Raw genomic sequence first — 27,223 nt, forward strand, 5'->3', positions numbered from 1 at the left:
ATTTGGGTCTCCTTGACCATGATGTAGTCCTTCTCATTTGGACATTCAGATTGGTCTCAATTTTTCACTTTTACAGACCTCTTCGGTAATCCTTACACAGTAATCTTTGTGAATCTGTGCTTTGTGAAGTATGCCTACAGGACGAATTTCTAGAAGTGGACTGGTAGATAGGAAACAGCAAACTTTAGAACAAAGACCAAGCTCTGGTCACTGACAGAGTCTGAGTAGCGCTCACGTCCCGGTGCTTTGCTATTTCAGACCCACGGTTTCTCAGGGATGAACTGCCTATTACGTCAGTTCCCATCCATAAGTGAGATTCAAAGAGCCTTTGGCCCCAAGCATGTAAGGCAGCGAAGAACGGCAGCAGGAAGTGAGGTGAACAAAGGTGTGGAGAGAGGCTGACCACAGAGCGAGGCTTTCACAATGTTCACGGCCCAGATGCACTCACTGTCTTTACCATCTGTGAATCTGAACGATGCAGGATGTTCAAAAATGCTTTCTCCTACTGATAAATGAAAATGAAGCTGGCGTCTTAACCACTTACCAAATTCCAAAACGCTTGCCTTTTAGAAACGGGCGTGCGGTGTTTTACACCCACACAGCACTTCAGGATTTCGCGCCCATTACCAGCCCCACTGAGGTCTTTGAACCACCACTGAGCGCCGGGGCATGCTCGTCCTCGCCGTCCACACAAGGGAACAGGTTCCGAGAGGGCCGCCTTGCCAGACGGCTACGGCTACGCAGAGGTACGACCAACATCTGAACACAGCTCCTGCCAGCCTGTGAACACGGGGTGGGGGACTAACTGGTTTTCTCCAACCGGTCTCCCAAGTTTCCAGCGCCTTCTTCCAACGCCATGTCATTGAGGTTGCAACGTTAAGCTGGAAAATGTAAATCAACACAAGGCCCAAGAGCTGCCAGTTCCTGCCCCTCCCCCACCTTACCTCAGTTTCCATAGTGGGTAATGGCTATTCACTACCCAGCGATTTAAAATAATGGGGAAAGGGGCGCCTGGGTGGCACAGCAGTTAAGCGTCTGCCTTCGGCTCAGGGCGTGATCCCGGCGATCCGGGATCGAGCCCCACATCAGGCTCTTCCGCTATGAGCCTGCTTCTTCCTCGCCCACTCCCCCTGCTTGTGTTCCCTCTCTCGCTGGCTGTCTCTATCTCTGTTGAATAAATAAATAAAATCTTTAAAAAAAAAAAAAAATAAAATAAAATAAAATAATGGGGATAGGAAGGCATATGAAGATCGGGTCAGTCTTCAATACGGCCTCAGATGAAGTTTAAGAGAACAGGTGGGCATATCTGTGCACGTGCTCTCCGCTCCACTCAGCGTGGTCCTGTCGTACTGGCTCAGGAGAGAGAAGAAAAAGCATCCAGAAATGTTGGATAGCCATCTTATGTCTGTTATAATAAAAGGAGGGGGATTTATTTGGCTTCTCTTTAAAATTTAATTTTTCTAATTCATTTTTATTATATTTACTGAGGTATCTGCAATGGATGGAAATGAAAAAAAAAAACCACTCTGGCGAAAGTCCTTTGAGATTCACTGTATTAGCATGTGAGCCTTCAAAATCACATAAGGCTCCTGGTGGGAGTAGACGTGTACAGATTGGCTTAGGATAATTAGCTAAGGGAACTTTTGTGGGCCACCATGAAAAAATTTATAAAGATTTACAATTTAGACTCAGACCAATTTTTGAAAAATTTCCATGGAAAGATGCAGTATCCAAAAGGGGATTAAAAAACGCAAATACAAAGATGTTATGGAATTTGGGGGCTAACAAGCTCCATTTTTCTTTTAAAAGAAAAAGGAGAGAAATACAGAAAGCTTTTAAAGTTACTTCACAGACATAAATGATTAAAAGCATAGCTTTTAAAAAATTGAAAGCCTTTCCCATAAGGAAAACACTGCTCATGTAATATTTATAGTGGTTCCAAAGGACCCATATCAACCTAAGTCTTTTAGGAAGGGAAGTTCCTCAGGCACATTTTAGGACTGGGGACCAGTTCCAGGAAGTTCAAACATGTTATCTGTAAAGTGTAATCAATCCACTGATCCCTCGGGAAAGAGCGCTAATGGAGTAAGACAGGACAAGACTTTTCACTGGTAGAAGAGTGCAGGGCTCCTGGGGGGAGGCTGCAGGGGCAGGTGGGGCGAGGTGTGAGCACACCTGGTCCTAATGGGGACGGGGGTCACTCACGTGGGGGAAAAGAACAAAAGGGGACCCTAGGAAGCCCCAAGGATAATTCTGCCCCTGTACGCCTTCAGCCGGCACCTTCTAGGAAGCTCTCAAAGCACCGGTCAGGGTTGGACGCGGGCATTCGGAGCCCACAGCTGGAGGAGGAGGGACTTGATTTGCTGAGACCAGCGGCCGCTTTAGCAGCTCTGCGAGGGCCGGGAGGACGGGCTCCCCCTGCAGGCGCGTCGTCTGTTCCACTTGCTTAGGGGTGAGTGTGCTCCTGTAGGAAGGCTGCTGACTCCCAAGTCTTTAAATATCCTTACGCAATCTTGTTAACGAGTAGTGGAATGAGACGCGTTGGTTAAAGACACAACTCATTTAGGTTAAGAGTTGAGAATATCTGGAATTTTTAACCATATGCTTTATTTGATGTCAACATCAAAGGAATATTTAAAAAGTTGAATTCAAACCCATAAATTAGTAACATTTCAAGTTAACTGCATAAAAAAAGTTGTTTTGCATTCCCCCATACTATATACCCTATAACTGTACATAAGCGTCTGCATTTCAAGCACTTGTCACTTATAAAGTGAAAGGTTTCAAAATGCTAGGTAAACATTTGCTTTTTTTTTTTTTTCCCCTTAAACAATTCTCCTTTGGAAAATTTTCTCTTCCTTGTGCTTATAGTTCATCTTCTCAAGTCAGTTTCTGGGAACTTCTTTGGTAAAAAATAATCCAGAAACTGTTCTGGAAACAAAAATCATAGTAGGCAAGGGCTAAGTGCAGACATAAGCAGCTCCATTTTATAAACAAAGTTTCGACCTTCCATTTTATTCCACTGAACTTCTCTGAATGGTCCGCGAAGATGATTCCATTTGCTATCCTGTAAAACGTCACTTTTCGGAAGATCTTTACACTGGTTACGGGGAAACTGAACCATGATCTTGCTGCCACTTTCAGGGCCATTACGAACTGTGGAGCAAAACCAAAGTATTAATACAATTTCCAAGCTAGAAAACAAGGGTCCCACAATTTCATTCTACCACGAATACAAAAACCTTGTCCACCAACTTGAAAGCTCTTGTTTAAAAGTGCTTGTCAGTTTTAATATGCTACCCGCCTCTCCCACAAAACCCCAAAAAGCTTGTTTATACATACTAGGCTGGTATAAATATTCATGAATTCCTGTTTCTACCATAAAAATGTGGCAACATGAATTCTGGCTTAGGAAAGTCAAATGTCCTATCTATTTTCAGAAAACCAATTTATTTTTTTCTAAAACATCTGACACCCACCTAATATATAATGAAACTCAAACATTCGGAATCAGGCCTGGGAGAGATGAAGACAAGATCATTCTAAGTTCAGAACGTCAGGTTTTAATGAGGCTTCATCACTCAGCAAAGAAAAATGGGCATTCTGAAACTGTTATCAATCAAGACCTAGCAATGACCAAGCCTGCAGATTCACATGCTGTGGTTCTAGGGGGAAACCTTCTAATTACTCTTTCAAATATTTAGAGCAGGTATTAGAAAAGACCACACTAAAGCCATAAGTACTCCGAATATCATTTTCAACTAGATAATACGCGTGTTCATTAAAGTGCCCTACTCAGAGCGGGTGCTTCAGAACCACCTCTCCTCTCTGCCCCACCCCTTTACATCTTTGGGGTCAGATGTGACTCCTGCCTTTTTGCAGCAGCACATTTTCCAAATGCATTTATCCATCCAAGGTTCTGAACTGCAGGAGTTAACAGTGCTGATGGCAGTTTTTAGAGCTCCTAGGAAAATGTGTCGCCAAACAAAACATTTTTTATGACCACCAGCAGAAAGAGAAGTAATCATCTGTTGCTCAAGAGCCGTGATCAGATAAATGCTCAGCGCAACTCCTCTACGAGCTCACTGCAGAGAGAAATTACCCTGAAGTATGTCTAACTAGTACAGGTGAACATTAAGGCCAAACTACCGAAGATCTCTTCCCATTCAAGGCAGCGCCAGTACCTGAAATAGCATAGTCGCCACTCGGGGAGGCCACGGTGATGGCAGAGGCATTGCCAATGCTCTCTATGGGCCCCAGTCCCACGTGATTACTGAAGCTGAGCACCTGCCAGCCCATGACCTTGGCGAGCTGCTGAACTGCATGCACCTGGTGCTGTGACATCTGTGAATGAAGAAGGAAACTTTATGCATAATCACCGTGGAGGTTTACTTTGCAGTAACCTGACATCATGACTGTAAACTTTCGCTGGGGTGCTCCCCGCCTAGCACGGGAATCCTCCTCTGTGACTATCCGGGGAGGATCCCACCTTCCACTGCGGAGGCTAAAACAGCCCGAGACCCGTCTTCCCTGTCCGCTGGCAGCTTGAGCACAGGAACCGGACCCCAGCGTGGCCGAGCGGAGACTCCCGCCTGGATCACCGAATGTGCAGCAACATCAAAAGTAACAGAGGGTGAGTCTCTTCCAGTTAGCGCTTCGAATCCACTCGCCACCCTACTCTGCCCAGGGAGGATCACCCATGCGGTTCCATCAGCTGGCTCTGGGTTGGGTTCCGATATCGGGAGCCACCCGGGAAATGGGAGCCGGAAGGATGACGAGGAAGACAGTAAGGTCGGGGCATTTATTCTCCCAGTCCCCTCCCCTGTGAGGTTGTATCCTGTGACAGAAGGCGACTGCTTTTCTCCAAGTGGCCTGTTCCACAGGACTCTCTCCTTCAGGGTACCCATAAGCCCGCCCCTTCTCTCTTTGGCCTAGGACTGGTGCCCACTAAGCCTCCCAGGTCTGGTTACCTGGTTATTACTAGTACTAGGTCACCATGCTCTCCCTGGTGTCCTCCGACACCCACACTTTTGTAAATCCTTAGTAAAATGACTGAGCGTGCCACCTATTTCCTGTTAAAACCCTGACTGATACACCAGGGCCATCTGGAGTACATTCTGTCACTAGCAAGGAAGGCAGGAATGTCAGGATGGCAATGATGGTGTGGCCTGGGCTGTGGTTCTCGCCACGTAGCTTCCTTTGATCCCCGCCCATCTGCAAGCCTTCCCATCGATTCCGGGGGCTACCCACCAGCCTTCCGATATATTTCTGTGTATGTATGCTTAAGGTGACCAAAGTCATTTTACGTGTAATCAACCAAGAGCTGCCATACCTCACAAATGCATTTTATTTACTTGGCACCAAAGAAGCAAGTCAGTATAAAAGATTATTACTTCTAAGATGGAAAGCATTAGTATTTTTTTTTTAATTTTATGTGAAACATAAATGTGTATTTTGTGAGAGATATATTAGCATTTCTAAACCTATACTTTCTCCCACAACTCAGTTTTTCATTGCATCATCATAACTCCATGAAGAACAAATGAAAAATACTGTTCTTAATTTTACAGAACAGGACAGAAAGGTCCAGAAATTTATCCAGTGTCACAAAGCAAATGTGTGGTGGAGCTGGGACTAGAACCCAGCACTTTCCATGCTGCTCCTTAATACTGAAGAACTCTTTCTTAGGGCTTAAGTAGAATATTCCACTATTATGGAGAATGGTCACTATAGTTTTCTTTCTGATCTCCCCTTTCCCTGGTTTTCTGGGGTTAATACTTCTTTACTTTTATGTGGTCCCATAGGGGTTGTAAACCTTGGCAAACATGAGAAATAAAAATTTGGTAATCTCAGAGCTGGTCTTTCATCTTAAATACAAACTAACTGGAAATAAATCTAGGATAGTTTACCAACATTTTCAGTTAACCCATAAGTTGTAAAATGTGCACTAGAAATTAAATAAATGGCAGAAAAAACTGGCTTCTTGTTATAATTTAATATACTTGAACCACTTCTTACTTTGTTCTTTAAGCAGTTAGGACAGAAAGAGGCTCAGGCCTAGACGGCTGCAATCTTACCTGGGACAGAAGGAAGTCCTGGAGCTCCTGCTCCTGGTGAGACAGTGTAATTACTCTTCCATCTCTGTGTACAACTCGGATCTGCTCAACTCCGATATTCAACTGCAGCTGGATGGACCTTTATAGACACACATACTAAAAATCAGAAATGTTCAAAATTACCTTATACAGTGCCACAAACATTAAACCTTAACATCAAAGAAACGGAAAATACCCATTTGGATAACCTGCCCTAACACCCACGGGAGAGAGGGGTTCTCTTAGGTTCAATGTAACCATCAGACTCCCACCAGACTCCCCCAGGCCACAATGAGCACCAGTCTGCTCAGAAGGCTGCAGACGACGAAGCACAGCTTGCCACCAACCACCATCCGCTGCTCCTCTCCTTGGGTCGTCCTTCCGCCTTTGCTGCAGTGAGCGGAGATCCACGCTGGGCACGCGTGCCCTCACTGAGAAACCTCATTCCCCGCAGGAGCCACACGTTCTCGTAACAACTCCATAGGCAGGGTTTCCAAGGGCCCCACAAAAGATGCTGCCCCGTCTCGGAAGTCACCCCATCCGGGGAAATCCATAGGCATCCCCATCAGGCTTTTCTAATCCCTTCCAGTCCAGACCCATTTTACCAGTTTGGGATCATTTTTGCCAAAAGCAATGTTGCCTAGTAACAGAGATGGCATCCTTTCTTATCACGCTACTGGGGGACAACAGCTAGAGAATTAACCAAAGAGCAAATTCTCATACAGAAAGGGAAAAGATTTGTTAACTCTGTGCCCTCTCTTGAAATAATCAAACAAGTCAGAATATGTACACCATTAACTTGGCTTAGGTCAAAGAAACTCATAAAATAACATGCTGTAACATTCTTCCAAACCAATTCACAAATTTTTGGCATTAGCATACAACATATGTACAAGAAACGTGAAAATCCTCAAATCGAACCATCTAGATGAACAATGCAGAAAAAATGGCATTCTGTCTTTCTGCATTTGAGAGCACCTGTTTTATAGCCTTTATTTTACAGTAAACATTTGGGAATGAAATATTTTGGCAATTATCTCCTTAAAACTGTTATTTTGACTGAGTAAAAGTTTACAAGTTCCTTTGAAAGAAAACCACAGAATTCAGAAGGCTTAAAAAAAAAACCCTTCTAAATCTAAACAAATTTTAAAAATTTCGATGACTACTGGCAGGAGCATAATTGTGGCAGCCACTCTGAAAAGCAATTTGGTAACATTCAGAAACGTTTTAAAGGTCCTTATCTTTTGACCCAGCAATTACACTTGCAGGACTTTCTCCTACAGCTAGACTTGCACGTGTACAAGCTATTTTGCTGGCATCCAACTAAAATGTTGAGCAGCAGAAGGCTAATTAAAAGTCGTGGTACATAAAATGAATGCAATAAAGCTGTAAAAGAGAAGTAAATCTGAGATGGTGATAAGGAATGCTTATTCTCCAATATAATGCCACTGAGTTGGGGGGAAAAAAAGCACACAAATTGGGAATGACTATTGATAGGTATAGGGTTTCTTTTAGGGGTAATGGAAATGTTCTGCAATTAGAGAGTGATGACAGTTACACAACATAGGGAATATACTAAAATCCACTGAACTGTACACTGTTTTTTCATTTTCTATGTTTTTTAAGTAGGCTCCATACCTAACTTGGGGCTTGAACTCATGATCCTGAGACTAAAAGTTGCATGCTCTACTGATTACACCAGCCAGGCACCCTGAACTGTACACTTTAAAATAGTGAATTTTAGGGGCGCCTGGGTGGCACAGCGGTTAAGCGCCTGCCTTCGGCTCAGGGCGTGATCCCAGCGTTATGGGATCGAGCCCCACATCAGGCTCTTCCGCTATGAGCCTGCTTCTTCCTCTCCCACTCCCCCTGCTTGTGTTCCCTCTCTCGCTGGCTATCTCTATCTCTGTCAAATAAATAAATAAAATCTTTAAAAAAATAAAATAAAATAAAATAAAATAGTGAATTTTAGGTTATGTGAATTATGTCTCAATATTTTAAGGCACACATTATTGCAGGAAAAAAGTAGGATATATATGCTTGTAAGTGCACAGACTTTCCTGGAAGGATGGGTAGAAAATTGTTTTAAATGCTTGCTTCTGGGGGTGCCTGGGTGGCTCAGTCCTTAGAGCATCTGCCTTTGGCTTGGGTCATGACCTCGGGGTCCTGGGATGGAGCCCTGCATCAGGCTCTGTGCTCAGTGGGGAGTCTGCTTCTCCCTCTGTCCCTCTTCCCCTGGCTCAAGCTCTCTCTCAAATTGAAAGAAAGAGGGAAAGGAAAGGAAAGGAAAAGGAAAAGGAAAAGGAAAAGGGAAAGGGAAAGGGAAGGGGAAGGGGAAGGGGAAGGGAAGGGAAAGGGAAGGGGAAGGGGAAGGGGAAGGGAAGGGAAGGGAAAGGGAAAGGGAAGGGGAAGGGGAAGGGAAGGGAAAGGGAAAGGGAAGGGGAAGGAAAAGGGAAGGGGAAGGGGAAGGGGAAGGGAAAAGAAGAAGGAGAGAGAAAGAGAAAATGCTTCCTCCTGGGAAGTTTTAAGAGAATTACTTTCAACTTTAAGTAGCGTAAGTTGACCCCAGCTATAAAAGATGAGGAAAGGGGTGTTCTGTGACTTCCTTTCCCTCCTGATGCTGTCGAGGCTATGTAACCCTTCACAGAAGGTTACAACCCCTGGGTCCTATAACCATAATCTCACATTTGTTTGGTCTTAGTTCTAAATGTAAATAACTCAGTGCTGGTAATTTTCTTCCTTCCCACTCCTTTGAGCTCACTCTTTCTCTTAACATTTTATTATGGATATTTTTAAACACACACCCAAGTCTATAGTACCACAGATTCTGTATATATATATAGTAATATGTGCGAAAGTAATACAACGGAAGTCAACGGTGCCATCACCCAGCCCTAACGGTTAAAATACCTGCCAAACTTGTGTTATCTTACTCAACAGCTACTCTCCCACCATACCCCAAGTCACCCGAATTATTTTCTTGTTTCTTCAGGTATAGGGGAAGAAAACCATGATCCACCTTCAGCTCACCATCTTTTCCTGGAAGCTGCAAGACTGATTTCCATTGTGCAGTCTTTTATCTTTTATATACAATCTTTTAAATCAGGCTAATTGACTATTTTTCATTCTTAAAAAAACAGTGATTTAAAGCCTTGATATTAAAAAAGAGCCATTTAAGGGTATTATACTCCCCTACACCTGGGAGTGGTGATTTTGCTTCTGGTGTGTTTTGCTCACTGGAGAGACCACTGTGACCAGTAAGGTCTGCCTGAAATAAGCAACTGAAGTTTGAAATGTAACAGGTACTCATGGACCTTGATAAATGTCTGCTAGTGGCTCACTCCAACTGACCTGCGGAACGGCACTCAACTACAGCCTGCCAGTTGTCAATTTTCAAGAGGCTCAAATGGAAGCCAAAAATGCCTTTCATGGCTACTTGCTGATTTTATTAACTTCATTTATTCACCCCAGTTTTACTGAGATAGAACAGACATATAGCATTGCTTAGTTTAAGGTGTACAGCATGATGATTTCATAAGTGTATATATTGTGAAATGACCATCACAATATGTTCAGTGAACACCCATCACCTCACATGCTACCCATTTTTCTTCTCGTGAGAAGAACTTTCCAGATCTATTCTCTTAGCTACTTTCAAATATACAACATAGTATTATTAACTACAGTCACCTGCTGTACATTGCATCCCAGAACTTGTCCATTATAACTGGAAGTCTGTACCTTTGGAACACCTTTACCCATTTGCCCCCTACCCACCCCCCACCCCCACCACCTCTGGCAGCTACCAATTTGTTTTCTGTATATCAGCTTGTGATTTGTGAATGTACATCAGGAAGAATGCTGCTCTGTGAACGGTGGGGTCAAAAGTCATTTCACCTCCTTTATGGACACAGCTGTCAGCTGCATTATAAGGGCATAATCAGGAACTGGATTAGACTAAATTTAGCCTCATACCATGAGGGAGCTACAAAACTTAGGCTGTTTCAGGCACAATATGGAGAGTATACGCTCTAATATAAATGGCCCTACTCACTTCCAATACCCCAGACTCACCACATCAGTCTGAGGTGTGGTAGCTTCCACCTCAATGAGGAAGTTCTTTTTTTTTTTTTTACCACAACTCAAACACATGACATTTACCTAACGGAGACTGTCTTAGACATTCTTACCTCTCATCCATACACTCTACAGTTGCTGTACTTCACCAGAATGTTATGCCACCGTAGCAAACAATATCCCAAAATCTCGATGTAATCACTCAACAAACATCAACACATAGAAACAACTTAACATTTTAAATGGGTAACTTATTTTTGACACTTACTTGCATATCTGTTCATAACCTTGTGATGTGATTAAAACCTTCACACTAGATTCATAAACATCATTAATATTTGACCAGTGAGCCTGTATCTGAGGGTCCTCAATGCGACTTGCTAAGCTGTCAATGGTCGCAGCAGTTCTTTTAAAGAAAAGAAGTTGACATTTTAAAAAAGTCACCACATAAAATAGTAAGATTATAAATCACTTATCAATGTTATGGCTACGTGAAAACGAGATGACTAATTTTCGAAAGTACCACACTTGAAAAGCAAAGACTTTTCTTTAAAAAAGAAAAAAAAGAAGAAAGAAAAAGGTCAGATGGGGTGAGGGGCTCAGCGCCACACTACGACACGTACTGACACATGGGCTTACTCGCCCTGAACTCCAATTTGTGTGCTCTCAGGAAGGTTTCTCAGAACACAAGGAAGAAGGGTACTCCTAGAGTATAAACCTCAGCTCTAGGAAGAATATGAATCACTCACAGATGACAGTCCTTGGTCCCCGGTAACACGGGACACACCCACCATAGCTGAGGCCACTCCTGTCACGGAATGAGAACCATTTTCCTGAGAAGCCGGGAGACTTTCTGCACGACGAAAACCTTACACTCCAACGAAGTTAACTATGATATGCACACACGAGAGACAGGATTCAAGTACTCGTGACACACGAAGGACTGGAGTAAGTGCTTCCATGAGCCCTATCACATCATCTCATTAATGACCCTGTCAAGTATATACCACTATTATCCCTATTTTTCAGTCTAGCAATGTTCAGTAATGTGCCTAAGGTTACAGAACCGTGAGCTGGGGCGCAAAACCAGGAGCCTAACTCCAGGGCCGAAAACCTGGGGGTGCAACCCTAGAGCCTGTAATCCTTCCTTTTTACACACACTAATCAACAGCCACTGCCCAGAAAAAACATAAATCATGAAAGTTAACCAAACTATTGGAGGTCCTGGTTTCCAGTTTTCTAATTCTAGTACTTGATTGGGAAGAGAAGGAAAAAGCCAGAAGAAATGCAAACAGCCACTGAGGACAAGGGGCATTTACATAAATGGGCTTGGGGTTTGCTCTTTTACTGCTTCTGCTCTGGTGCTGGTTTCCTTCAATCCCTTAACTGTCTCTTCCTTTTTCGTGACCTGTCTCCTTGACAGGGCTTCAAAAATTCCTACAGCAGATGGGTATGTATAGCAAAGCATTCATCTTAGTATTGTTTCAACAAACTAGAAATAAAAAGTATCTGGCAAATGAGAATTCGTAAAAGAAATCAGGGAATATTCACATAATGGGATATTACGTAGCTATTAAAATATCTCTCAAAAACATTTAATGAAAGATGAAAAAAATTGTAATATTAAGTGAAGGCAGGACATAAAGTTTTATGATTCCAGATATTTTTTTTTAAAAGATACACACACCCTGCCGCACATACATCAAAAACACGAGCATGTTAATAGTTGGTCTTGCTACGTATGGTATTTATACAGACGAGGCTGATATCTTGGAACGTTATTTTTATAACTGGGGAAAACGGGAACATTTTACAAGCTTTGCTGCTTCCAAGGCTGTTGCTAATACTCTGAAATGTATAATGGTTCTAAAAATAGCTACTTCCATGCCCCTAACTTTTGGTAAAACGTTCCTATAATTGAAATGCACCAGTGAAAGTAACAATAGTAACCTACCATAGTTGATTGTTTATAAGGAACTTCTGCATATTTAATTTGATCCTAAGACCAGACTCCTGTATCCCTAATTGACAGAGAAACAGGTGCAGGGCCACAGACATGAAACCAAAGTTAGTTAGCACGTGACTGAGCCTGGCTTAGACAAATTTTTTACCCCAAATGCATCATGCTGTCTTCTCCAACATGTTTTCCTAATTCATTTTACTAAAAGCTGCAGACGTAAGTTTCCACTTGAAGACTACAAACTAATGTGCCATTAATCCATGACTTGTGTTCACGGGGAAAAACTGTAAATCAAAAATAAACTATCACCCAGAGCAGAGTGAGCCCACACTTGAAAGTCTACAGTTCTAGCAAGGCACAATTCTGAATGAAGTACACACAGCCCTCTTCACCAAGGACCAAAAATAAAATATAAGAGCACCTCTAGCACTTGAAAAAGATACACTGAGGCCCAGTCATGCTAAGTTCTTTGTAAATAACGTGTACAGACGTGAGAAGAGCTTGGGAGCTACACAGACCTGGGTGTAGATCCTGATTTTGCTACTCTTCAGGGCTATGTAACTTCTCTAGGCCTCAACCTTCTCATCAGTGAAAATGGGCTCATACCACCTATGCCAGAGAAGAGCTAGATAAGTCAAGATATGGGAAAGTGCCTTCTAAAGTCTTAAAAAGTGGGACAGCCAAAAAATAGGGAAAGCTTCGAGAACAGATTAAAATCAGTTCCAGAAGCGGTTTCTGGTAGATGGTCACTAAAGAAGGGGAGGACTTCTAGGGCACGTTCCTAGTGAGGTATCTTTCAAAACTGTGGCCTGTGTTAGAAACCATCTCGAAAGTGACATGGGCCCTGGAGCTCAGTCTTCCCTAAACCTGACAGGAGCATCCCCAGCTGCAAACGCTCACCCTGCAGCCACCCTCCTCTTCCTGGAAAAGAAGGTTATCGCATGCCAAAATAATGTGTATAAGGTAACTAATAAAGGAAAAGGACTGCAGTTTCCAAGAAAAACAGTTACTTTGTTCATCCTTACCTGCTCCTCAGGAAAATATGCTTTGCTTGTTTAATTATTTTTTCTAGAAGCCCTTCACTGGATTGTAGTGAATTAATTTCATTTTTATCAAAAGCTTGAGGACCTGAAAGTCTCATTCTCTTGTGACCAAAAGGTGCACTTGCTGGATGAGGCATCATGATGGAACTCAAGGTCTGTTTATGAAACTGTAACAAGAACAGCCATTTTTTATTACTTTTTGTATTGAAGTATAATTGACATCTAACTTGTATGAGTTTAAGGCACAAAACATCATGACTTGATGTTTGTATACATGGTAAAATGATTCATAACAAGTCTAGCTAACATCTGTCACCATAAAGTTACACATTAAAAAAAAATTTTTTTTTTTAAAACAACTAATACTTACATCTTAAAGGCAGGGGAGGCTGGAATACATACTTCTATTAAGTTTCTCAGGGGATTCTTTTGAAATTAGCCTAACCTGTGAACCAGCATTCTGGAAACACAGTTCTAGATAACCTGTAAGTAGAATATGTCCTGAAATAACTCCTGTCCTGTTCACAGGTTCTGGCAAGACATCTTCCCCATCACACAATCAGACTCACTCGTTCCTCTGCACCCTGCATGCTTTTCTTACGTGCCTATACATAACTTGCAGTATATTTCTACCACTACTAGCTATGCTTGGGAACAGAAACTGATAATCCTGATTATCTGTGTTATTCCCCCAGCATAGAGCAAGGATCTTTCACATCACAGACAGTGAATGTCACAGAGAAGAGCTTGTGCACATTCACTGCACCGGACACGCTTACCACAATGCAAGAAGAAACATTTCTCTCATTACCTCTCTAATTAGTAGATGCAAATTATGCTCTAAGACATAAAGATGGTCCTCCGGACTTTGCTTCTCAGTAGCAGATTTTTGGGATTTCTTATCATTTGAGGAATGGCACAAAGAAATCAATAACTGCAAGCCTATTTATAAAAAGAAGTAGGACAGATGCAAATCACCTAAGACATGGAAAAGCACAACTGTCTTCATAAAGTATAATCACAGCCCATTCTCAAAAGATCCATTCTAAACTTGAAGATTAGGCTTCATGATTAACATTTTCAGACCAAAATGACTATTCATGAGTATAATAAACTATTACTTATGTCAACAATTCAAATTCTATTGACCTACAATGTGGCTGTTGACCTTAAGCTGTGGTTAAAGACAGGTGAACAAAAGCTGTATATTGACTAATTAGTTTCTTCTTGCCTTTAGATTAAAAAAAGCAAAACAAAACACAACACCATTTTTGAGAAAAACAAAAGAACACAGAGTTGGTATCTGGTCTTGCTGACGAGAAGACAGATACCCTTCCTTGCTGCCATGAAAACCAGAATGGAATTTTTCACTTCTAAAAACCCATTCCTTTGACAAGACCCAAGAAGATACATCTCAGAATTTATATAAAAAAACAAGAGCACAGCTAACTATAGACTGATCTCCAGGGCAGGTCTGACTGCTCTTGAGTAATGTAATTAAAATCCCAATTTCCACAAATATAGGAGTATTATGGGTATTCAATAACCGTTGTCTGACATCTCATTGAGACAGTAAGACAGGGTCCCTGAAAAATCCTCCACAAATGGTGTTAGCACAGGAGCCTCAAAACCATCGTTGCTGAATAACAGCACTGCCAGTACAAATGTTTAACATATACTGTTTAAAATCCAGGAGTCCCACTATTTAGGACACACGATAGAATTAGCAATGTGCTTTGTCCTGTATGCTCTATGAACTACCATATCACGGATATCAGGTCACCCCTTTGCTCTTACTGTTCCCCCAACACAACCAAATATGTAGTTACCCTCCTCTGTCCTGTTCCCCAAACCACAAAGTCCTGTTTATAAACTCGAAAGGGCTGGCTGCTCTTACTTGGAAAGGGCTGAGAGATAATCTGATTTTTCACCACAATGTGAGGGATCTGTGACTTAATTTGAACAGCTTCCCGAGAGAGCTGTGCAAAAATTTCTTTACACAACAGAACATTTTGTGCTGCTTCTAATTTCGTCTGCCAATGCGGGGAACCTGAAAGACAGGGGACATATGTATAAATCAATTATCTAACTATATTATGCATGAGTTAGTTTAAATGGTGATCTGGATACATATAACAAAAGTTCAGAAAACACTATATTAGAGCAAATCCTTTCCAAAATACAAAAATTTTCCTTTCTTTCACACAGAGAAAACTGGTGAAGATTGTACCGCTATTCATTAATGGTTAATGAACAGATTATAAATAATGAATTTACAATTCATTACTCCAAAGTGCCTAGCTTCCTCTCTACATTTATCACTAGTTTATTTGGGAATGTGAGCTCAGACAGAACCAGAAGTTAGAGGATAGAACACTATACCTGGTTTGGATTTGGGCAAAGGTCGTTTGAAGAGGTTGACTGTGCCCAGATCACCTATATCTGGAGCCTGTTTCTGAATTGAAACCTATGGGACAACAAAAACATGAAAAGGTGTTAGCAAATTAACTTCTGGGCGAAGTCATAAGAAATTACTTAAAATACTTGACAAATACCTTGATATAGGCAGACCCCTCCAAATCGCTAGGAATTTGAACATCAAGGGGACAGTAATCTTCAGGTATCTTTTTATCCAGATCAATATCTGTATTTTTTATTACTTCAAATGTACCATGATGGGGAAAGAGAGATCCTAATGGGGTATATTAAAAATAGGAAAATAAGAATCAATTAACATATTAATTTAACATATATTAAGTATATAATAATATTTCACTGCATATGACATCACTAAATCATAAATTAAACTCCCACCTGAAATGTGTTTTGGGGGGGATAGGGGAAGGGTAGTAAGCAAAGGGAAGAAAGGAAGCAGGAAAAAAAAGTTTTTTACCTTTAAAAAAAAAAAAGACTCCTTGGTCTAATGGTATCATTATACTACGAACTCCATGGGCCATCAAACTGTTTTGTCCCAATGGAATTTGGCTCATAAAATTGATAAAGTGGATGTACTTCTAGAAAGTACTTCCTCAGATTTAAGCCTTAGAGATTAAACACTTCTGGAGCTAAGCCTCTGTAATAAGGTTGCAACTAAGGTGTTTGAATCCAGCCAAAAGAACAAAAGGATACCACCTTTTTTTCAACCAGTCCCTAGATTTTTATGTGATGCCTTTTTGTGTAGCTCCGAAGTCTGAGTGACTTGTTCTGGGCTGCTGAATTATGTGAGGACCAGGTGGTTATATGTACCTGCTGTTTCGTAACACAGGAAGACCTTCAAGATCTTGCAATTAAAAACAGTAGGGGCGCCTGGGTGGCTCAGTCAGTTAAGCATCTGCCTTTGGCCCAGGTCATGATCTTAGGGTCCTGGGATCGAGCCCCGCATCAGGCTCCCTGCTCAGTGGGGAGTCGCCTTCTCCCTCTTCCCCTATTTCTGCTCATGCTGTCTCTCTCCCTGTGTCTCTCTCTCAATAAATAAATAAATAAATAAAATCTTTAAAACAAAAACAAAAACAAAACAGAATGTAATCAAGTCCTTTTATAATCATGAGTAACACTGCCATAAGGAGAAAGTGAGTAAAGTACTAGCACATAACTATTTGTTGAAAAGAACGTACAATGTCCAGAACCAGAAAGCACCTGCTTCTACAGACCACCCATTAAGATGTAAAAAAAAAAAAAAAAAGGCTTTGTCATCTTGAAATCATCTTTGAAGTGGGATTTTTACCTTCAGAATTCAGAATTCCTCAATTCACATCAATGCTGAGACACTTAAGTGCTGCAGTATTGACTTAAACCACTCAACTTGCGTGCTATTAACTGGGGGACAATAATGGCTTACTTCGGCAAATGAGTCCTTTAAAAATATCACTCTACTGTTGTTATCACAATGATCACAGCCAGGGCTCCTTGCTTTGTCCCTTGACATTCAAAGCTTTTATTCTACTGAGCTGTAAATCTTATAAACATTTACTGTGTAGCTTCTCTGAATATCCCTTAGCAGCTTACAAGACACTCCCATGATTAACTCCTGAAACCTATTATAATCATAGCTCAACAACAAAGAATTTATACAAAAAGATGTGAATTCAAGATCATAAAATTTTGGTATATGCCAACAAAATATATTCCTATAGTATTGCCTGTATGGGAAAAAAAGAAGGCAAAGTGTTTTCACTGCCCTCTCCCTTTGCCTAGGATGTGAAAACAGCTGAGATGACTTAGGGGAGAAAAAAAGAGTAAGGCAGAATGAAAATATTTCTTTTTTTTCCTTTTATGCTTAGATTTTAAGGGTTACATGTAAGATTCTAATTGAGAAGACATTTAGTCTCTGACTTAAATGTCACTTATGGTTCAGGGCGTGTTAACATATAAACTCAATCTGTAGACTTTCTGCTAAATGTACCATTATTCACCATGATCAAGTGGGATTTATTCTGGGCTGCAGGGGTGGTTCAATATTCGCAAATCAATCAACATGATATACCACATCAATAAAAGAAAGGATAAGATCCTCTTCATAGATGCAGAAAAAGCATTTGACAAAATACAGCATCTATTCTAGATAAAAACCCTCAACAAAGGAGGGATAGAGGGAAACATACCTCAATGTCACAAAGGCCACATAAGAAAGACCCACAGCTACTATAACCCACAATGGGGAAACAGTGAGAGCTTTTCCTCTACCGTCAGGAACAAGACACCGATGTTCACTCTCATCATTACTATTTAACACAGTACTGGAAGTCCTAGCCTCAGCAATCAGACAATAAAAAGCAACAAAAGGTATCCAAATCAGCAAGGAAGAAGTCAAACTTTCACTATTCACAGACAACATAATACTCTATTTAGAAAACCTGAAAGATCCCACCAAAAAATTGTTAGTACTCATACATGAATTCAGTGAAGTCATAGGATACAAAATCAACATACAGAAATCTGCTGTACTTCTACACACCAATAATGAAGCAACAGAAAAAGAGATCAAGGAATCGATCCTATTTACAATTGCACTGAAAATAAGATACCTCGGAATAAACCTAACCAGAGGTAAATGATCTGTAGTCTGAAAGCCATAGAACACTTATGAAAGAAACTGAAAAGGACACAAAGTAATGGAAAAACATTCCATGCTCATGGATTGGAAGAATAAACATTGTTAAAATGTCTATACTACCCAAAGCAATCTACACATTTAATCCAATCCCTATCAAAAACACCACCAGCAATTTTCAAAGAACTAGAATAAACAATCCTAAAATTTGTATGGAACCCCGAAAGACCCCACATAGCCAAAGCAACCCTGAAAAAGAAAATCAAAGCTGGAGACATCATGATTCCAGACTTCAAGCTGTATTACAAAGCTGTAGTCATCAAGATAGTATGGTACTGGCAGAGAAACAGGCACAGAGATCAACAGAATAGAAAATCCAGAAACAGACCCACAACTCTATGGTCAACTACGACAAAAACAAAAACGAACTATGAGGACTTCATCAAGATAAAAAGCTCCTGCACAGTGAGGGGGACAATCAACAAAATTAAAAGGCAACCAACGGAATGGGAGAAGATATCTGCAAATGACATATCTGATAAAGGGTTAGTTTTCAAAATTTATAAAGAATTTATAAAACTCAACACCCAAAAAATAAATAATCCAGTTAAGAAACAGACAGAAGACATGAACAGACGTTTTTCCAAAGAAGACATCCAGATGGCCAACAGACACATGAAAACATGCTCAACATCACTCATCATCAGGAAAATACAAATCAAAACCACAATGAGATACCACCTCACACCTGTCAGAATGGCTAAAATTAACAACACAGGAAACAAGGGGTGTTGGCAAGGATGCAGAGAAAGAGGAACACTCTTACACTGTTGGTGGGAATGCAAACTGGTGTAGCCACTCTGGAAAACAGTACAGAGGTTCCTCAAGAAGTCAAAAATAAAACTACCCTATGATCCAGCTATTGTACTACTAGATATTTACCCAAAGGATATACAAAAATACAGATCTGAAGGGGTACATGCACCCTGATATTATAGCAGCATTATCAACAACAGTCAAACCATGGAAAAAGCCCAAATGTCCATCAACTGATGAATGGATAAAGATGTGTGTGTGTGTGCATGTGTGTATAACAGAATATTATTCAGCTACCAAAAAGAATGAAATCTTGCCATTTGCAATGACATGGATGGAACTAGAGTGCGTTATGCTAAGCAAAATAAGCTGGTCAGAGAAAGACAAATACCATAGGATTGCACTCATATGTGAAATTCAAGAAACAAAACAGGTGAACATATAGGACAGGGGGGAAAAAAAGAGGGGGGGAAACAAACCATAAGAGACTCTTAATGATAGAGGGTTGATGAGGGAGGTGAGTGGGGGATGGACTAGGTAGGTGATGGGTACTGAGGGCACTTGTTATGATGAGCACTGGGTGATATATGTAAGTTATGAATCACTGAATTCTACTCCTGAAACCAATATTGTACTGTATGTTAACTAAGTAGAATTTAAAAAAAAATTTGGGAAAAAAATCAGTACAAAAATAAATAAGTAAATATGGGGTGCCTGGGTGGCTCAGTCTGTTAAGCGTCTGCCTTCAGCTCAGGTCATTATCTCAGGGTCCTGGGATCAAGCTCCACATCGGATTCCCTGCTCAGCAGGGAGTCTGGTTCTCCCTCTCCCTTTACCCCACCCCCCTGCTCATGCTCTCTCTCACTCACTATCTCAAATAAATAAAACTAAAAATAAGTAAGTAAGTAAATAAATAAATAAATAAATAAATAAGCTTTCTGCTAAACGTACCTAAAGGTACCTAAGTAAATAGCTTAGATTCAATTATGTAAGTATATTTATATAAGGCTATGATAAAAGTAATTTTAGCTTGTCAGGTTTATATGTACAGAAATTAAAACTTCAAAAAGTAACATATAACTGAGAAGTAATATATTATAGAATATACAACATTACAGTTACTCCTGTATAGTTTTTTGACAAACTATAGTTTAAAAGCATAGTTTTTAACAGTGATCTATACCTGCACTTCTGTAGCTCAGATCTCCAAGAATTTTATCCCCAACTTTTCTGAGTTTCCAGTGTTGCCGTAATCTCAAAAGCTCAGAGTTGAAGTCTCTTTGCAGCTTATTTTCTTGGTTTTCAGTGACTGATTTGGTCAGTCTTTCTGCCCCCTTCAACAGGATCTGTGCTGCTCCAGCGAGCGACTTCTTTTTAGATATCAACTGCAGTGTCTGCGGATTCTATCAAAAACAATAGTGTAGTTCTGTATTTTTAAATGATTTCAACGTTCTCTTAATAATAAAATACCTACTCAAGAGAAAATTGAGAAATTAAAGAAAAGCAGATAATGTTGTTTTTTGAAAAATAACCTTATTTCTCTGGTCAACTCAAATAAACTTATGTTAAACCACAAACACCACACTGGACTACAAATCAGAACTTACACCAACTCTGCCCAGCTTAGATGCGGTTCCCTTCTCACGTGGTGCGCACGCCCACCCCCCCACCATGTGCACACCCTTTTGTGGCACTCATTATTCTTCTGCCGGAAGTCTATAATCCCTGCTTGAAGGGCATCCACAAGATGGTAAAACCTACTATTCCATAGACCCTAGAACAATGCACGGCACATAATGCTTGATTTCTGGAACAAATAAATGATCCCAATGAGTACAGCTGTAGAATTATCTTATATTACGGCAAGCTACTGATGTGCCTTTGGAATACAGACTGAAGCCACACAGCATTAAAATTAATGCACTTCACCAAAGGCTGATTTTTGGAAAACTGCTGAGAATTCACAATTTATACATTATATATACATACATAAATATCCATAATCACCACCAATTTGTGTGCTCTAGTCACCAGATACACTTCTAAAAAGACAAATTTAATATAAGAAAGTCTTCTGATTGTGTGAGTCAAAATCACCAAGTTTCATCAAATGTCACAATAATCTTTTGACCATATTGGGGGACCTAATTCTAAGTTTTTGGAGAGCTCAGAAAATTACTGGAGACTCCTGGGTGGGAAGACCACAGGAAGGTGGCAAAGGCTGTGGGCCAGGAATAAGGTGCTAGAGTTCCTGGCTTTGCTGTCTAATCACTGGCTTTACTGCTTCTGAACACGTCACGCATCTCTCTGGGCCTTAGTTCTCTCTCCATAAAACGAAAGAACCAGACTGAATGGTCTCTAAGAAGTCTTCCAGCACAATGTTTCTAGACCCTGAAACTATTACCACATGAGTAATTATATCCAATTCACTTCACTTTACAAAAGGGTAAAAACAACCATTACTTCCTTTCCTTGCCACTAACCTGGTCATGGACCTGACGCTTGTTTTCCTCAAGAACCTCCTAAGGGGCCTCCCTGCTTTCAGGCTCTTCATGCACCAATTCATCCTTCTGTTGTCTTTCATCTTCTAATGTTCAAACACTGAACATACTCTTCATCAAACTTCAACAATTGTACCTAGCTTTCAGTAGCTTCCATAATTTGGCCTAATTTTTCTAACCAGGCCCCAAAAAGAGGTTGAAGGGGAAAGCTGAGACTTCGAGAAAATCACTTGTTGAAGGATCCAGAGCTAATGAGGGCAGAGGCAGGATTTGAATCCAGGTCAGTCCGCCTCCAAAGCCATTTTACCATCACATTTTTGTGTAATACACTACAGATCAATGATCCAGGCTATAAGAATTTGTTAAGAACTGGGAAACTTTAGGGGCACCTGGGTGGCTCAGTCAGTTGGGCAGCCGACTCTTAAGTTTCGGCTCAGGTCGTAATCTCAGGGTTTGGAGATCAAGCCCCACTACGGGCTCCACGCTCAGCACAGAGTCTGCTTGTCCCTCTCCCTCTGCTCCTCCCCAAGCTCCTGCTCTCAATCTCTCACTCTAAAATAAATAAATAAATCTTTAAAAAAAAAAAAAAAAAGATCTGGGATACTTTAAAGTATTACATTATTAATGAAACTTAACTCTTCTGAGGGTCACAGGGTCATTAATAAAATAATAAATAAAGATGTGTTTTATGCCTTTGTTTTGAACCACTTTGTCTTTAAATTTTCATCTGAACTTAATTTTGCATGAAAGGTAAAGGAGACAGCAGGCACATAGCCTGAGAAGTGGTCCCGGGACTTAATAAAATGGTACCATTATTCAACCGAAGTCCACACATACCTGTTTTGGAGGAAGTGCATCCTGAGAGACCGGATCAAGAGTCATAAATTTCTTATCCCTAACAATACTGAGGACATCATAGAGAACGCACATCTCTGTCAGGGCACTTCTCAAATTGTTCCTCACGGAGTCCCAAGGCCAAAGGGAAGGTTGAAATTTTACCAACCCTAAAAAGAGAAAGAAAAAAAGAAATTCACAGGTATGAGTTATACCGAGTAGAAGACAAATCTCATTTAGATGTTACAAGTACTAAAAGAAGAAACGATGACTTATTTCAAACCATTTCTTGTTTTATCCCATTCTGTCCACCCTTTCTTGAATCTCTGTAGATATTTAAGTTAGCATTCCTACAGTGGCAAAACAAACATGGTATCTAATTTCCACAGAGCTTAAATCTAACATTCCAACACTATAGGCAGGCATTTCAGTATTTTTTTAATGTATGCAAATAACCTTTTTCTTCCAGCTTTTAAAACTTGAATAATTGGAGAGCATTTCCAAAATACATTAAAGTGCAACAATAAAAATGACCTATAATGGCAGCATTCAGATATTAAACAACGTTAACATGCCTTCCAACCTCTTAAATAATTTCGTTAAATTTCACCAAAACAAGCTCACTGCATAGAGTTCAGATAGAGTTATAGAGTAAAAAAGTAATAAAAGTTTTCCTTTATTCCCCACCCCTAATTCTCTTCTCTCCTGAGAGGTAATCAAAATTAACAGTTGGGGCATATCCATTCAAATGCTTTTCAATGCATTTACATACATTTACTTCCATCTTTCTAATTCTTGCTTTTTTCTCCAATTATTATGTCCTAGAGATACTTCCATGTCAGCACGTATAGGTCTATTTCCTTCTTTTAACACTGTTTGACATTCTGGAGCGTGGATGTACAGTAAGTTTAACCATTCCTACTTAATGGACATGTGCGTTGGTTTCACTAACGCTAGTAGTGGTAAACACGTTGCACACCCATCTGCGTACATGCATAACTTTTTCCGTAGGCTGTATCCCTAGCTGTGATTTAGTGGGTCAAAGGAGATGCACATTTAACACTTCTGACACATACTGAACTGCTAAACTGTCTTCCAAAAACGTTTTACCAATTCACATTCCCAACACCGGATGTTAAGTTTTCTAAGCTGCTGCTAATGGTATGCGCGAGAATAGTGTTTTAATGATGTTTTAATTTGCCTCTCCCTACTAGTAAGATCTGATGTCTTTTTCTGACAGCTGTTTATTATACCTTCAGGCTATTTTTCCAGTGAGCTGTCTTTTCCCCCCGTTTGCAGGGAATCTTTGAACATCAGGGATAGCAACCACTGTCTGTCCTACATGCTGCCAATACTTTTCCCAGTCTCCCATTTATTTTTTTACTTTATTCGTGGCACCTTTTTCCATTATTACTTTAAAATTTTACGTACTCTCTCTCTTTGGCTTTATAATTTCGGTTTCCTATCTTGCTTAAGGTCTCTTCTGCTCCCAAAGTTCTATGTTTGTAACTTTCTTCCAATCTTTATTCTCTTCATTTGCATTTCAATCCTTGTGGAAGTAATCCCGAGTGTGAAGTGTGAGACAGTATTTATTTTTTACTCCCAAATGGACCCCCAACTGTCCTAACACCACTGGCTCGAAAATCCATCTTTGAATTCCTACTTACATAGGGCCTGTTGCAAATACCCAAACCAAGAATTGTATTTTTTATCCCCGACAATTATGAGAATCCAAAACCCACTCATACTGTTTCTACTATTCTCTCCTAAGGAGCCTCCCTCCTTTCAGTTTTGTGTTCCCTGCAACCCATTCGCTACATAGGATCCAGAGTATTCTTTTTAACGTACACTCACCTGTCTACTTAAATCATTCCAAAAGCTATCAGTTGTCCTTTCAATAAAACCCAAATGCTTATCTTGGTCTACTGGCTCGACGTGATTTGGCCCCCGCCGACCTCTTAGACCTTACCTCATAATCCAGTCAATACAGACCTCTCTTTTCAGTAGGTGTTATTAGCATCATCCCCACTGCACAGGGAAGGAAAGTAACTCGGACAGTAAGTGGCAGAGCAGCGATATGAACCGCAGGCCTCTTAACCAAGTGTGCCATATCACAGGCTTAAACACTTCATCAGTGACAGTGTCTCAAATGCTCCAACTCAACATTAAGAGGCAGGCAGCGCCCTAAATTATCCAGCTGTGAGTGAAAAGACCCCAGTGAGCACGATCACTATTCCGCGCGGGTGTTGTCAAAGTTCGTCCACGCACCGCATTCGCTCAGCGCGGGAGAGCCGGAGCGGCAATACCTGGGCGGGTACCGGGGCCCCCAGACCCGCCGGCGGACTCGAGCGGCACACACGGGCCTTACCTTCCTCATCGTCCTGGTCCGCGCTGGACCCGGCTCCTGCCCAGTCCTGCGCATCGCCCTCGGCCCCCGCCGCCTCCTCCTCCTCGGAGCCCGAACCCTGGCTGAAGTCGATCCGCTGCGCCAAGCGCGCCAGGTTCTGCGACATGGACAGCGGCTGCAGGTACGTCTCAGTGCCATCCAGGCCCACCTCCTGGACCTGCTTCTCACAGGCCGACAGAGCATGCAACTCTTGATCATGAGTTCAAGCCCCACATTGGGTGTAGGGATTACTTAAGTAAATAAATAGATTAATTTTTTTTTAAAGGAAGTTGGTAGAGCCTAATGTCACAATGGCTACATAATTCACTTCCCTCCATGTCATCATGTAGGCATTTTTGTCATCGCACATCATCACAAGAAGGGTGAGTACAGCACAGTAAGATATTTTAAGAGAGAACAAGAGAACACATTCACATAACTTATTACAGTATACTGTTATAATTTTTCCATTTTTTATCAGTTGCTTACTGTGCCTAATTTATAAATTAAACATTATCATAGGCGTGTACATATAGGAAAAATAGAGTATATATAGGGTTCGGTACTCTCTGCAGTTTTAGGCATCCACTGGGGATCTTGAAATGTATACCCCTTAAATAAGGGAGAAGTAGTGTATTGGAAGATTAACATTTACTCTCATACATTGCTAATGGTAAATGAGATTGATGCTCCCGTTTTGAAAAATAAACTGACACCTGTTAATACTAAAAAGACATCAATATTACACTTTCTTTGTCCCAGAAATGCAGCTCTTAGGATGGGTGTGTGTGTTGGGGGGGGGTGGTATTTCGTTGTGGTTTTATTTTTTCTACTTTTGTTGTGGAAAAATACACATAACAAAATTTATCATTTTTAAAAAGATTTTATTTATTTAATAGAGCGGAGAGAGAGAGAGAGAGTATGAGCAGGGTGGAGGGGCAGAGGGAGAGGGAGAAGCAGACTTCCCACTGAGCAGGGAGCCTGACCCGGGCTGGATACCAGGACCCTGAGATCATGACCTGAACAAAAGGCAGATCTGGGCGGCTGAGCCACCCAGGCATCCCTATAGTATTTATCATTGATGAGGGATAGAAGCAGAAAAATGTTTACCTTCAGGCCAAAAGGCAGACCTATAGCCTGCATAGCTTTGATAAGGATCAAACAGGTGCTGGCTCCTACATTCGTAAAGGATCTCACTGACTGCATTTACATCTCACCCATAATTAATATCGAGCTGATTGATAAGCACCAGAGAAATCTTGCAAAAGTAGTCTTACAAGGAGAAATTTGAAGAAGGCATTTATGATCTAATACTCCCGTATGTCCCCTCCCCCTTGAGCACTAAGTTTAGAACCACCAGCTTCACACAGCAGAAGCACACCTCTTTCTGCTCATAGGTCCTGTCCCTGTGCTATAAAAAAGCACCTTTTTGCACAGAAAATGTCTCAAAAGTTCTTTCTTTTCTTTCTTTCTTTCTTTCTCTTTCTTTCTTTCTTTCTTTCTTTCTCTCCTTCCTTCTTTCATTTTTTTAGAGAGAGAGAGGCAGAATGTGCGAGTTGGGGGGGGAGGGTCGGAGAGAGAGAGAGAGGGAGAGAATCTTAAGCAGACTCCATGCGTAGTAAGGAGCCCAAGGTAGGGCTCTCATGACCCTGAGTTCCTGATCTGAGCCGAATCAAGAGTCAGACGCTTAACTGACTGAGTCACCCAGGTGCCCCTCAAGACTTCTTTCCTGACCGTTTGTGGCCCCACATCAATCATGAGTCTTTTCAAGTTTTGTACTGACCAAGATAAAATTTAAGTTTTTGACTTACTTTCCTAAGGTATTTAGAAAAATAGGATTGCACTGGTATCAGCCTCTACAGAATCAATGTGCGGGGTATGTGTTAGGAATGTGAATTTTCAAGAGAGAGAGACTTATTTTTTGGAAGCTCAACAGTAATTCTTTTGCACAATCATGTTTGAGAACCACTATACTTTTATGCATACATTTGTAAAAGGTTTTAACACTTTAAAATTTCATTAGTGTTTATCGTTAACTCTACTTGAGCCCATCACCGTGCCAAGTGTTTTAATCATATTTCTTATTTCGTCTTTTTAAGGTTCTCATACTTCTGCATTTTGGCCCTGGCATCTGCTATCTCATCTGGGTTAGGGCACACACCCAAGAATCAGAATCGAGGCTGGGCTCAGCTGGTGGGTTCTACTTCAAGATCTAGGGCCACAGGTCGTTCAGATAACTCTGTACCAGGTGTCTCTCATTGTTCTTGGACTAGCAGGCTGTTCAGGGTATGTTCTTATGGTGATGGCAGAGGTATAAGAGGGAAGTTTTGCCTGCATTACATGTCTGACATCCACATGGCCCAGGCCAAGCCTAAAAGTCAAGGATGGGAGAGGGGAGACTCTCAGCCTTTTCAGTTGAAGGAACTTCAGAGTTACAGGGAAAGGGGTGTAGATAAAGGGA

At 41.0% G+C, this 27,223-nt stretch overlaps 1 protein-coding gene across 1 annotated transcript; it reads right to left on the reverse strand.

Moving 5' to 3' along the window:
• Positions 1 to 2,585: 2,585 nt before the first annotated feature.
• On the reverse strand, positions 2,586 to 24,953 carry MED17 (mediator complex subunit 17). Its single transcript, XM_008688414.2, has 12 exons — positions 24,745 to 24,953; positions 22,380 to 22,546; positions 20,225 to 20,444; positions 15,731 to 15,867; positions 15,558 to 15,642; positions 15,073 to 15,225; positions 13,987 to 14,117; positions 13,158 to 13,342; positions 10,441 to 10,578; positions 6,078 to 6,195; positions 4,185 to 4,344; positions 2,586 to 3,156 (listed from the first exon to the last, which is right to left on the reverse strand). Exons 1-12 carry the CDS (start codon positions 24,887 to 24,889, stop codon positions 2,945 to 2,947), a joined length of 1,851 nt encoding a protein of 616 aa, XP_008686636.2. The 5' UTR covers positions 24,890 to 24,953; the 3' UTR covers positions 2,586 to 2,944.
• Between the last annotated feature and the right edge of the window lie 2,270 nt (positions 24,954 to 27,223).

This window comes from Ursus maritimus, unplaced genomic scaffold (genome assembly GCF_017311325.1).
Source record: "Ursus maritimus isolate PB19 unplaced genomic scaffold, ASM1731132v1 scaffold_16, whole genome shotgun sequence".
Taxonomy (NCBI): Eukaryota; Metazoa; Chordata; class Mammalia; order Carnivora; family Ursidae; genus Ursus; species Ursus maritimus.